The 14,201-nt window shown below is 36.3% G+C and overlaps 1 protein-coding gene across 5 annotated transcripts in view; it reads left to right on the top strand.

Annotated features, from left to right (window-relative positions):
- Window positions 1-14,201, top strand: part of Fnbp1l (formin binding protein 1 like) — an 83,741-nt gene that overhangs the window by 49,392 nt on the left and 20,148 nt on the right. For 4 of the 5 annotated variants that reach the window (XM_036189674.1, XM_036189672.1, XM_036189673.1 and 1 more), the window contains exons 3-7: window positions 2,585-2,638; window positions 3,876-4,023; window positions 4,797-4,859; window positions 9,930-10,034; window positions 12,913-13,041. In XM_036189674.1, coding sequence (XP_036045567.1) covers window positions 2,585-2,638; window positions 3,876-4,023; window positions 4,797-4,859; window positions 9,930-10,034; window positions 12,913-13,041 — 499 coding nt within the window. Of the gene's footprint in view, window positions 1-2,584; window positions 2,639-3,516; window positions 3,627-3,875; window positions 4,024-4,796; window positions 4,860-9,929; window positions 10,035-12,912; window positions 13,042-14,201 lie in introns of those variants that run through there. The other variant, XM_036189675.1, reaches the window with a different exon arrangement.

Genomic DNA, 14,201 nt, shown 5'->3' with positions numbered 1-14,201 from the left:
TTTCTACCCCAGTACTCATCATTCTCTGGTTCAGTTTTGATGTGCCAGCAAGATAGAACCCACTTTGAGTTCTTCATGAATTTCTTTTCTTGCTTCCTGCTCTTTGCTCGTTATACTTTCTCTATTAGAATTCCCTTCAAGGCTTTCCAGTTTCCTGATTCCTATTTACCTCTTTAGGCAAAGTCAGAGAATTAGAAATTTTAGCCTTTCCTCTTTTTAGAAAGCTTTTCCAAGAGCTAACTAGTTTCTTCATGTGATATTGCTTAGAAATATCTATATTTCGTAGGTATAGATCAGTCATCTTACCTGTTAAAATGTTTGTGCATGTGCCTGTATAGTTACTTAGAAATTGTGTGTATGTGTTGTGTGTGTCAAATATGGTGATGGTTAGTTTCAGTTGTCACCTAGACACAATCTAGAATTACCTGGGAAGTGAGTCTCAATTAGAGGTTGTTTAGATCTGGTTGGCCTGTGGCATGTCTGTGAGAGGTTGTCGTGGTTACATTAATTTAGGCTAGAAGGCCTGACCATGGTGGGGTTTTGGGTCCTAGACTGTATAGTAGAGACGATGAGCACAGGCATGCACATATTTGCTCTCTTTGCTCTTGACTGTGACTGTCTAGCTGCTTCAAGTTTCTGACTTGATTTCCCCACAGTGATAGACTGTAACTTGGAATTGTAAACTGAATAAACCCTTTCTCCTCTAAGTAATTTTTTTCAGGGTATTTTATCATAGCACTAGAAATGAAACTAAAATGACTAGTGCAGTATGTATTAATTTCTGAAATAGTCATATTCTGGTAAAAATCACAGGTAAGACCTAGTACTTTGATCCTGTACATTCTAATAATGACTGGATTTCTTGATCACAGCCACTGAACTTTTGCCTGTTTTGTACTTCATTGGTGGTGGCTTTTCTTTTTTGTCATAGCACCCTCCCTATGTCTTTACCGTAGCACTTACCATGCTTTGCAATTGCTGGTATACACCTGTTTTCTTTCCAGAGAATATCTCTTGAGCTTGGGTACACTTCATTTTTTGATTCTAGTACATAGCACTTAAATGTTTGTGGAATTAATAAATTTAACTGGGAAAGTGGGATTAATTTATTCTATTCTGAAAATAATTAAATGCTTACATTTAAATCATGATGATAGACTAGTTTTTTTTTTTAATTTTTTGTTTGTTTTTTAGTTTCCAATCCATTGTGTACTTAACTTTTAGAAAATAAAGTATAAATTAAATACCAGGAAATATCTTATAAAAGAAGTTTTTTTTTTTTTTTTTTTTAATGCAGGCCTTGGTTTTTAAAAAATTTTTGATTCAACAGACACGGAATTACTTTTCAAAGAGTCTGTGGGGATGAGGAGATGGTTCAGTGCTTGTTCAATTCAAGCATGAGAATCTAAGTTTGAGTTCCTAGAACTCATATAACTCTGGACATGGCATCTCATGTCTGTAATTAAGCACTCTTGGGATAAGATATGAGCTGGAAACTGGAGACCCTCCAAAAGTTAACTGGCCAGCCAACCTGGTACATGCAGTGCTGAACAAGAGCCCTTCTCTCAAATGAGGTGGAAGGAGAGGAGAAACAGCTGATTGTTCTCTGACCTCTACAGGTGTGCTGTAGCACACGTGCACCTGAACACACACACACACACACACACACACACACACACGAATGTCAGAAAAATCTGACCTTTAGTGGTCTGTGTGTTATAAAGCAGACCTATTATATTATAAACACTACAGCCAATGTCTTATCTCAGTTACTTCTCAGAAATCTGTGGGATAGGTACTGGTGACACCATATAGGAATCTAAGGAATAGATAAATTGATGTAAATTGTTCCAGGTCATATAAACACCATGCAAAACAGCCAAGATTCAAGTCCACATGACCCCGTCTAGCTCCAAAATCTCTGTGCTAGCATCTCTTATTTCTTAAGTGTGAAATAAGACAGCATTCTAAAATAAGAATGTCATGGATAGACATGGATGTAGGCACATATAGTCACAAGTCAGAATGTAATTTTCCTAAAGAAAGGGATGGGGTATGGTTATTGGTCGACCACTTCTTTAGCGTGAAGGCTGCCCAGCACCTTGAAGTGGGGTGGGGTGGAGAGTGGGGATTGGATGTTGAGTCACAGGATGGTTTTCATAGAAGAATAGCATGGTAGAAGATGGTGACCAGCTGTTCCTTCATTCCCTTAGTCAGCATCTGTTTATATTTTGCCTTAGTTAATATTAAAAATATAAGATTTGTTAAACAAAAGAGTGGTGGAATTTCCCTCGAATGTCTTTGTTCCATCACTCAGTTTCATATACTGAATATTGTTTTTGTATTATTCCTTTCAGTTAATAGCATAATCTAATTGTGATTACAATACTGGAAACAGAAATAGTGGTAATTTTTTAAGAACAAAATGTAAATGATGATCATATATTATTATATTAATGTTTGCTGATGATCATATTGCTGTTCTCAGTGTTTTACATCCAATAGTATTTATGAAATTAGAAAATTCTAGAATATTTTTATTTCAAAAGTATTGTTTATAAAATTACAACATTTCTTCCTATAGAAATCTGGTTAAGAAGTACTGTCCCAAACGCTCATCCAAAGATGAAGAGCCAAGGTAAATCTAACCTGTTAGTTACCGCATGTTAAAAATATTCAGAACATATATACACTTCATTACTTGGTAACATATACTGTAATTGTACATGATTTTCTTTAAAGTTTACTTTAATAAAAACATCACAATGGACAACTATTTATTTTTTGAGGATAGATACTTTAATGAACTTAATAGTGCTTTATTTGTGTTTTGATGTGGGGTTTTTTGTTTTAGGGTTGCTTTTTGTTTTTTGTTTTTTAGAATAATCGAAAGAGGAATTTCTAAGTAAGATTTAGACCAGGATTTTCCTTGAGTTGTTTAGTCTCCAGAAGAAAAGTGTGTTTTCCCACACTGTTGTGTACTTGTCCTTAGCTTTCTAAGAGTTTTGCCTTGCAGGTAGTGAAAACTGCTTGGCTTATTGATTTAAAAGGATAATGAAAAGTGATGAAATTTGGGGGATAACTTTTGAGTCCTGAATAAAAGGCTTTTTGGAAGTCTTAAACATGAATATGCAGGTGGTTATGAACCACAGAAACTAAATGAAATTAGACTCAAGCTTTTGTATATGTATTGGTTCTTAGCATTCTTAAGGGATCCCTGTCTGAGCTGTCAGTTTAAGATAGTGTTCCTTGGTGTGTTCCAAGTAGATATATACATTTTAACACAGTAATTTTCTTTGTCTCTCTCCTTCCCTTCACACACATTGTTACCCTTATTTTTGCCCCCTTTATCCCGCTCTGGTGCCAGTCATAATGGCACACCTCCATTCAGGATGTGGGCAGGCATACAGGCAGCTGTATCCAGAGCTGATAGCAAAGTTGTTCTGTAGATCAGCCATCAAGATGCATTTGAGTGGTATGATTGGCAGGTTCTGTCCTCGAGAACAAGCACATCATCTCTGCAACAGGTTCAGCTGCCAAGCCTAGGAATCCACCCAAGTGATTCCCAAGCTCAGGCCAGTCAGTTGGCAACCTAAGAGATTCCACTATGTCAAAAGAGCCTGCAGGTAGTATTCTTATTATATTTTGACCCCCAAATATCCCTTTATTTATAAATTAAAGGCTACTTAAATATACTTAAACATGTACAACTTAAGCTTAATGTAGGATTCTTTCCATATATAGTTAAATTTAGAACAAGTAGCTAACATTTAGGTTGAGTGTATTAAAACTTGGTTTAGACACCAAAAATAACTCACCAAAAAATTGTAATGCAACCAGAAATGTATCTTACTATTTTAAATGTGTTTTGGCAGGTTTACTTCATGTATCGCCTTTTTTAACATCCTGAATGAGTTAAACGACTATGCAGGACAACGGGAGGTGGTCGCAGAAGAGATGGCACACAGAGTCTATGGTGAATTAATGAGATATGCCCATGATCTGAAAACGGAAAGGAAAATGGTAACCTTTGTAATTTCATAGAATCACAACATCTCATAAAATAGTTTCAAACAAATAATTATTTTTCTCTTTAGAAATATATGTTCAATAAAAACTGGTTTCCTATATTATTAGATTTCCTTTATTTAAAAATAGTGATATCAGAATATGCTGTGAAAAAATTTTCAGTAAAAAAGAAAAACTGTGAGATATGCTTACCAGTTTATGATCTGTTCGAATTTAAAAGCAGGGTTTGGTGTAACATACAGCCCACAGAGCAAATACAGCATGTCACTTATTTTTGTTTCCAAGATCCCATAAGCTAAGAATACTTTACATATTTAAGTGATTGAAAAAAAATTAGAAACTACTCTTTGACATATAAAATTATATAAAATTTGAATTTTACTGTCCATTAAGTTTAATTTGCATTCATTGAGCTTGATAATTTCTGTGGCTACTTTTGTATTGTATAGACAGAATATCATTTGGCTAGTAAACCTAAAAGATGTATTACTTGTTATCTGACTTTTTATAGAAAACTTCTATTGAAGATGATCATTATTTTCTTTAATATTATGCCTGTTTTAAAGGTTATTTTAAAAGTATTAAAGTAATCTATAAGATGTATTTTAAAGAAATTTATTTTATTCTCTTTCTAATCTCTAGTTAAAGATGCATTATCTCTATATACATGTATTATTTTATCACCTTGATAAAAATAAAGTGAAGAGCCTTTTACTTAATAGTAAGTGTAATTATTTTTGTTTGTTGTTGATGGTTTTAATCCTCAGCATCTCCAAGAAGGACGAAAAGCTCAACAGTACCTTGACATGTGTTGGAAACAGATGGATAATGTGAGTTACAGTATTTTCATGGTTAATCAGAAAATGTACAGGCTGATATACCACCAAACCTGGTTATCCTTTACCTCTGAGTCTAATATTTCTAGTATTATTCATAACCTGCCATTTGTTTTGTTGTGTGGTAACCAAGAATATAAATGGAGAATGTGAGCTCATTTCCTTTCCATTTTTACCTGTGTAAATACTTAGACAAATTCTCTAGTCTTCATATCATGGTGTATGTTAGGGAAATTTATCCAGTATCAAGAGGGCTTTGGATTAGTAGAAACAGATTTCTTGGGAGACTATTTGCCTCAGAGGAGAGAACCAAGATTGTGGTTCTTGAACCTTTTTAACACTGCATTTCTCTTGGCCTCCTTTTTTGCACATGAATACTGAGGAGCAAGGGCTGTCTTATAGGAAGTGTTTCTTGTAGCTCTGTAGTTCTACAATTCTTTAAGCGCCTCCTAACTGTAGAAAAAGAACTGAATTAGGACAGAGATAGAAAACATACTGTCTATTTAAAATTTCCCTAAGGCCCTTGATAATGTGGATTTTGTTAAAAGATTTTGATAAATTTAAACAAGGTGCCCATAGAGACACTATAGTCTTCTTTACTGGAAATGCTGGATTGAAAGACTTGTACAAAATAAATAGTCTTTCCAAATGTTCAGGTTGCCAACTCTTTGCTAGCATTTTTATGATAGATACTATTTTTCTTAAGAGTTGTGCTGAAAAGTTTTCAGAGTGTGTGTGTGTGTCTGTGTGTGTATTTACTGTTTAGATGTGATTGTCAGAAGGACTTTGAGGCTGAAATGTTATAAGTGCATGCAGGATACACTGGTTTCTCTTCATACTGTGCAAATCTTTGGTATTTTTGAAAGCACATGCATATATTTACCATGTTTTTTTAAAAATATTTTCTTGGTAAAATGCATATTCAAAACTTAAATTCTATTTTAATCACCAACGCTGATTTAAAGTTCATAGGTACATTAATAGTCTGTTTTCATTTTTCTTTTAGTTTTTCGAGACAGGGTTTCTCTGTGTAGATTTGGTGCCTGTCCTGGATCTCACTCTGTAGACCAGGCTGTCCTCGGACTCACAGAGATCCGCCTGCCTCTGCCTCTCGAGTGCTGGGATTAAAGGCGTGTACAGCTGCCGCCGCCACCCAGCTTCATTTTCTTTATAATTGGTTTCACCAAGACTTTAAGGGAGGACTTTTATTTTATTAAATTTTAAATTACCATCCTTAGTTTCTGCCATCTAATAAGTGAGAGGCAGTGTGTGTGTTTTCATTTGCACAGAATAACATACTCCTATACAAAGGGGGTACTGGTTCCTCTAGAAATGGCTATTGACACAAATCTGTTGACAATATGTGCTGACTTGCCTTTAGAAAAATTGGTAGTTATTAAGAAAAAGTTGCAAATGTCATAAGAAAGAAAGAACCATTACAAAAATAAGGCATTTCAAATGTATGTGCTTTTTAAGTGATAGTATTATGAAAAGTAAATTCAACCCAGTGCCTGTACTTTTCCCTATATGTTCAAAAGTAAATATGACATGGCTTTTATTTTTTGTGGACCCTGCAGTTAGTGAAAGAGACTGGCTGGTATAATTTCTGTGTAGAAACAAGTAGAGGATCCTGTTTCCTAATTCTTTGTCTTTCCTTTGAGTCAAAACAAACTTAGAGAATTCCTAATGTGTTTGTCATACTTGAAAGGAGCTATAAGAGATTGAGGAAAATAGGGAACTGGGAACAGTTGAAGACAGTGGTGGAAGACAGTTACTACTCCCAGGGTGAACAACAGCATTTAAACCAAGGACAGAAGAAAATAGGTGCTGAAAGAGGTCTGGGAGAAATGGTCAGAACTTAGGAAGATAAACGTCAGATGCTAGGCTGGCCAGTCAGGAGGCTCCAGAACAGCTGGTCAGTAGTGGAGTGATGTCACAGCGCTACGTGTATGTGTGCTTACTTTGCCACACAGACTATGTTGGTTCTTACTCTATAGATTTGTGCCTTATGGCCAGGCCTTGAGCCAGGCAGTATATCCTCATTTAAGCAGCTCCCAGAGGCAGGAGAAAGGAACATTTCTTTTCTCACTGTCCTTTTTTATCAAGGACATAAACTGCTAGAAAACCCCAGCAGACTTCCTCCTAGGTGCCTTTGATGAGCCTGTGGGGAGAGTGGGACGGCAAGCCACAGCTATTTACAGCCTTTGTGTATTGAGAGGTAGGTTCTGCTGAGCAAGATTAGGGAGTAGATGCGGTTTTCTATGGATACTTTTTATTCATTTGTACTCATTATTTTGTACTTGGCTGTTTCAAGAAACATCTTTTTTAACAATTAAGATACCTAATATAAGACACTTATTTGTAAGTAGCCTCAATTTGTATCAAAATTATTAACCCATAGCTACGGGCTCTTCAGTGGGATTGGGTAAATACAGAATACTCAAGTCTTCTGCTTTCTTTTTCTGGGTAATTCTCAGAACACAGGTAGCAAGGCATTTTCCAGACAAGGACTTAGAAGAGGCTTTCTCTGGGAATTCTGACAAAGAGAAGTGGGGTTGGGGTGAGGGGGAATCACAGAGGGGTTTTCCAAGGAAACTAACTACCTGGCTGTTTCATTCTAGAGGAAAAGTCCAGGCTCAACCAGCCCCACCTTCAGAGTTTTAATGGGCATTTAAAATAAGAGCACAGATGGGCTGGAGAGATGGCTCAGAGGTTAAGAGCACTAAAGCTCTTCCCAAAGGCCCTGAGTTTAATTCCTGGCAACCACATGGTGGCTTACAACCATCCATAATGAGATCTCATGTCCTCTTCTGGCATGCAGGGGATACATGCAGTCAGAGCATTGTATACTAAACAAACAAACAAACAAACAAGTAAATAAAGCGCATAGCCAAAGATCTCCAGACAGAGACCACACTAATATATAGCAAGAAAAAAAAGCAACTTAGAAGAAACAGCAGTGTGGGGCAGTGGTACACGCCTTTAATCCTAGCACTGGGAGGCAGAGGTAAGCAGATCTCTCTGAATTTGAGGCCAGCCTGGTCTACAGAGTGAGTTCCAGGACAGACAGGGCTACATACAAACAAAAAATAATAATGTTAATTATAAGGAGAAACAGCAACTATGAAAGGTAAAAAGCTTAAAAACTCAATACTATATCCATGGAAATAAGGACAGGTACCATTAAAACAGTGGATGTAAAGAACAAAAAGAAGTTCATGGAAGGAGAAATGAAAAATCCATTAGCTAGAAAGATAAAATTGAAGTTGTCTTTCAGAAAGTAAAGCAAAAGAACAGAGGTTTGAAACTGTGAAAACATAAGATTTCATTCAGCGGTTTCTTTTTCAAAATAATAAGCATTCTAGATATAAAAGAAAGGCATAAGTAAGTCCAGAAAAAAAGTCTTCAAATGTAAAGACATGAATTTCCTGAAAAAGAAACACATTTAGTCACAGCAACAAAAATGATGCAACAAATAATATAAGCATGCCTTTTAAAATGAATCAGGAATAAGAATGGAATTGAGCATATCCCAGTCTGCTTATATAGAAAACAGAAAATAATGTGCTGCTAATGGTGGCAAATACCTTTAATCCCAGCAGTTGGGAGGCAGAGCCAGGAGGATCTCTGTGAGATTGAGGCAAGCCCTCTCTACAAGTGAGTTCCAGGACAGCTAAAGCTGTTAACATAGAGAAACTCTGTCTTGAAAAACCAAACCAAAACAAAGCCCAGGGAAAATAGTAGAATAGTATTGTTAATTTCTGAAAGAAATTGTTTCCAACTCTATTCAGCCAGTCACTTAGTTAAAAGTGGTAAAGGCCATGGGCTGTCACAGTAGCATGGGTTCAGAAAGCTTCAGTGTGGTAGCAGGGTAGGGGGTGGGGTGGGTGCTAACAATAAAAATATTTCCAGCTTCAAAAATGGTATTTTACCAACTTCCTAGGAAGCTATTGCTAAATGTGATCCAGCAGAATGATAGTGAATCTGGCGGATCCAAGTAACAGAGGTGCAAGATATCCTGGGGAATATAGGAAGAGGAAGCCCCAAGAAAACAGTTATGCACTGGGATAGCTGGTATGAGTTCAAACTTAAGCAGACTAGAAACCCAAAGGAGAAACTGAACACAGAGAAGAAAATTGATAGTGTTCCTAATGTTAGGGTTTACTGTGGAGAGATTTAAACAACGTGGGGAGACTCGGGTTGAATTAACAAGTGTATATTGAAAATCAAACTTGTGTGCACATTTATATATTCAAGCTTCTGTCATAAATAGCTTTAAATTTTTCATTTTTTATGTGTATGAGTGTTTGCCTGCATGTATTTATGTACGGTTTGTGTGTGCCTAGTGCCATCAGAGGCCAAAAAAAGGTGTCAGTTCCCTAGAACTGGAGTTACTGATGGTTGTAAGTCAGTCTCCTCTATCAGAGCTGCAAGTATTAAACTGCTGAGCAGTCATAAGCAGCATTTTAAAAGCCATAGTAGTTTGAATTAAAGTTGGGTGTGGTGGCACATGCCAATAATCCTAGCACCCTGCAGACTGGAGCAGGAGGATTAAATGTTCAAGGGCAAGTTGGACTACACAAGTGAGTTCCAGGCCACCTTGGGCTACATAGTAAAGGAAAAAATGTAACACAAAAACAGAGACATTTGTGTCTGTGCGATAGTGTTTCTGACACATCTGACAGAAACAACATAAAACCATTTTGAAGGAACATTTCCACATCGTCACTGTGTTGTTGGAGTCCTACTGAAAAAAATGGAAGTAAACAGCAAAACCAACCAATGAAGATTTGTTTATAATAAAAATTTCCCCCCTTTTTTGGACAGAGAATTAGGTATATATTGAGTATTAATCATGTCCATTTTTCTTCATTGTCAAAAACTAGTACTTGATAATTAAGACACAAATACTATAACCAATGTAAATTAGTTATAACAATACATTTAATTTTCCAACTTAGAAAGGACAAACTTTAGAGTGTTCAGATCATCTTTACATCACACATATTGGTAGCATTTAAGTTACTACTCAAATGAGATAAGTTATTTTCATTTTCTTTACAGAGTAAGAAGAAATTTGAAAGAGAATGTAAAGAAGCAGAGAAAGCACAACAGAGTTATGAAAGACTGGATAATGACACTAATGCAACCAAGGCAGATGTTGAGAAGGTAAGAGACTCAAACCTGCTTCTAAAAGTAGATTATTGCTGATGTGTGTTACTGTATACAGTCAACAATCCTATGTGGAGATGCAAATATGACATGCATGGATGCCTTTCGTATCAGTATTATATCTATCTAAAACATGCAGATGTTGCTTACTTGAAATGGTATGTATTGTCTGAGAAAGAAAGATGGTAATCTTATATCTTAGCTGCATTCAAAATGCTCAGAAGAAACAGTGGCTACTAGGATTGTTTCTTCCCTACTCCAAAATTGGACCGAAAGACTAAGATATATCCATCAAGTATACAGACTGGGTATGACTGAGTAGGCCTCTTCAGCAGCTTTGCAGGAGACAGGCATTGAGTTGGCACACATTCACTTCTTGAATGTCCTGTCTCTGATTCTGAGCTGGCTGTTCGGTAGTGTAATTTGTTGGTAGGCTTTGCCTTGTAATGGCTATTAACTTCTTTGACATTTGATAGAGCACAGTTGGTCGCATCTCCCCCCCCCCCCCCCCCCCCCCCCCTAATCCCAGCTTTAATATTTCCTTATATAGGCTTTATGCATCTATGTTTCATATTTTTGAGGTACGTAGAAAAAGTCAAATGCATTTTTCTTAATAATTTTGTAGGTATTTTAGCTTGTTAGATATTTTCTACTTCTAGATAAACAGATTTCTTCAGCTGATCCACATAGGAAATAGCTTGAATTATCTTTATCATGTTACTTTTGTTTGACTTTCCTTTAAGTTTCAATATCCCACTTAGGTCCTTTTCTGAAATATAATCCTAGTTTGGTCAGATAAGTTCTCATTTTGATTACCTCCCTTGTCTGAGCACTAAGTTCTTGTTCATCTGACCTGACCCGAGTCTACCTGAATCCAGACAACCATGTTGTTTGAACTGACTCCTGTAGAGTTCATGATTATTTGGAATCCTTGTCTTCTCACATGTGTGTTAATATGAGGATGTGTCTCTCATAACTTATACTGAATTTTAGATTTGTATGGACATCTTTATCCATTATTAGCTTTGATCCTATTAAAATTTTTATATCCTAATTTTGATCATCTAGTATAATTTCCTTTACAACATTACGCCATTTCTATAATTGATCAGTGTGTTACTTGATAGTATTGTGAATAACAGCAACTACTGTTACTGTTACAGGTACTATTTTTTACATGGAGACTTCTTGAAGGTTAACATCCATTCTAAACACTCCTTTGATTCATCATCAAATAATGGTTATTCAAATTTATGTCCTAGGAATTTGAAGCTACTTACTTGTTTGGTAGACTCTTCACTTAACATCTTTATTTTGTCTACAGAGATTAGCTTAGCATCTGCTACTTAACTTGGTCTAACTTTTTCCAAATTTTGGTGTTCCTGGTTTAATGTTCAATTATTTGAAGTCTTTATTATTAGAAAACTTAACTGTTTTAGTTTGTACCCATATTCCTTTGTATACCCTCTGAAACTCCCACCATAGCTCATGGGACTCACAGCTGGTGGGGGAGTTTCCCAATAGGTCACGATGACGTAAGGCTAGGATATTTGGAATCTTTGTCCCACTGTGGGTTGTGATAGATAGAGAAGAGGGGATGTGTAAATAAATGTGTACTTAGGGTTCCAGGTTGGAACTTCAGGTTTAGTTTTGCTTCATTTTTTTTTTTTTCCCTGTAGAAATACTTTGGTTCGTAGTGTTTCGTTTACATGGTACTTATTTGCAGTAATCTTCTAATAAGCCATAGATTAAATAGGGTTCCATGGGCTTATCTGAGATCTTGGCTACTTTGCTTCCCTGGTCAGTTTGTTTGAGTTAAAAAGATGTAGGTACAGACTAGTGTTAAGTAAATAACTGCATCTGTAGAAACTATAATCAGAACAGGGAGGGAGGGGGGATAGGATTGGGGATGAAGGTCAGTGCTAGGGGCCTCGTCTAGCAAGGGTAAGGCCTTAATTTCAATCCTTAGCAAAAGAAAAGAAAAAAATAGTGAAGCATATCCCCAGTGTGTGTTGTAATATATAGCCCTGTATATTCAATGTTTTGTTCCTTGGGGGACGGGGACACACACACACACACACACACACACACACACACACACACACCTACCTCTACCTACACCTTTCCACCCTTCCCCTGTTTCCTCTTCTCCTCTTGCTGTGTTGTGTCCCAGTTGCTATGGAATCTGGTGATCCTCTCTCTCCTCAGTCCTGTGTGTACAGGAAACTACTGGTGTGCAGTGTTGCATTTGGCGGCCAGTTCTTACTTTGTTTCTTATTGTTCTAGACCAGCTAGGAAAATTTTTTTAGCTCATGCTCAGTGTGTTAGAACTAACAGTTTTATGTATATTCTCATTAGTGTTGATAGTATTCCTTTGATTTTCTGCAAGAAATTGAATGCACAACTGTTTTAAATAATTGCCTATAGTGTTTTATAGAGATGGAAACATGTTGAATATTATATTATTGAAAACACATTTTAGTCATTATTTATATCTACTATATCTACTATATCTACTAGTTTTATATTCTAATAGGGTAAAGAAATATTTCACTATTTTTAATAGTTGAAAATATTCCTGGAGGTATTTGTTTTTCTTCTCTTCTGTTTATAAATGTACTGTTTCAAGACATCATGTCATTTATTATTTTCTGTGTGAATTTTGTAAGTAGAGAGGTAACAAAGTTTGCTAATAAAAAGAGGAGGACTACTGTAGTAGGGACACCAGGGTCATTGTTATAAGAAAACCATGTAAGGTCTGGAAGCATTTTCTTCAGCTGTTGCCTATCTACTGACAAAATCTAGCTGTGGTATAATTTTCAGGAAAATTAATGAATTTGTTCTTAGTAATCATTTGGACCAATTTTGCCTGCAGGCCAAACAGCAGTTGAACCTTCGTACACACATGGCTGATGAGAATAAAAATGAATATGCTGCACAGTTGCAGAATTTCAATGGCGAGCAGCACAAACATTTTTATGTGGTAATCCCTCAGATTTACAAGGTAAGTTCAGTCGAGTTGAGTTCAAAGAGTTTTTTTTTTTTTTGAGACAAGGTTTCCCTGTGCATCCTCCCTGGCTGGCCTGCCCCTTCCTGTCCAGGACTGGGAGTAAAGGCCTGCACCTTTTTTTTTTCTTTTCCAGTTTGAAATCAAACCTAGGATATTACATGATCTCAGAAAAAGCATTTTACCACTCTGATACAGCTCCAGTCACAAAACCCAAGTATATTAAGTCTTAGAAATAAAAATATTTCTAAATTCACTAGTTGCTAAGATTAGTAATAAAGTAGATTTCCCTATTTTTATGCCACAGACTTTTCTGTATATTATTAATGTTATATATAAAACTCACTAAGCCAATGACACTTTTTGAAATAAATTATAGCACAGTTGGAATAAGTATTTTGACTGCGTACTGAGGCTGGATATTGTAATCTGTTCACCTAGAACTGGGATTTAACGTTTTGTGGTTTTTTTTTTTTTTTTTTTTTTTTGACACCACCCTAGGATCAATGACATTAATGTACATGGCAGCAGTTAAGTCTTCTAACATGTTTTTATTGGCCTGCCTTTTCTGTCTGTCTGCTTTGCTGGTCTGCTAGGATCTAGTTGTATTGTAAGGCCTTGGGCTTGCTTATTAGCTCCATGCGCCATCACTTAATGATAGCTGTAGCAAATAATGAATTAGAAGTTTTCATGAGGGCTAAGGTGCTGCTTTTTCTAGAAAGAAGATAAATTAGAAGAGAGGAAGTTAGGGAAACAGTGCTGAGTGAGGGCAGAGATTCTGGAGAAAGAGTGTCACCCAGTGAGACTTTCTTTCATTTGTAAGGCAAGCAGACTAAGTAAGAGTTGGACTAGAGTTGGGTAGCAGATTCTGATTGTGGAATTCAGAGCAGCAAACCTGTGAATCCTCTCCAGAATTGTGTTAACTAACCTAGTCTTCATATTCTGCAGCAACTTTAACTTAGAAGTAAAGTACCCTTTGTTTTTGGAGGCCTCTTTAGAGCTTGCTTAGAGCAGTCTTGCCATTTTGTAATTTTTTTTTATAAAAACAAAACAAAACAACAACAACAAAACATAGGTTTCAGAATAAACCCCAGACCTTAGAAACAACAAAAACCCCTGTGAAGTAGAGTTTGAGAAGGGAGGAGAAAGACCAGTGC

The sequence above is a fragment of the Onychomys torridus genome, chromosome 6, assembly GCF_903995425.1.
Source record: "Onychomys torridus chromosome 6, mOncTor1.1, whole genome shotgun sequence".
NCBI lineage: Eukaryota > Metazoa > Chordata > Mammalia > Rodentia > Cricetidae > Onychomys > Onychomys torridus.
Note: the sequence above shows the minus strand (reverse complement) of the source record. Positions and strands in the feature narration are given on the sequence as shown.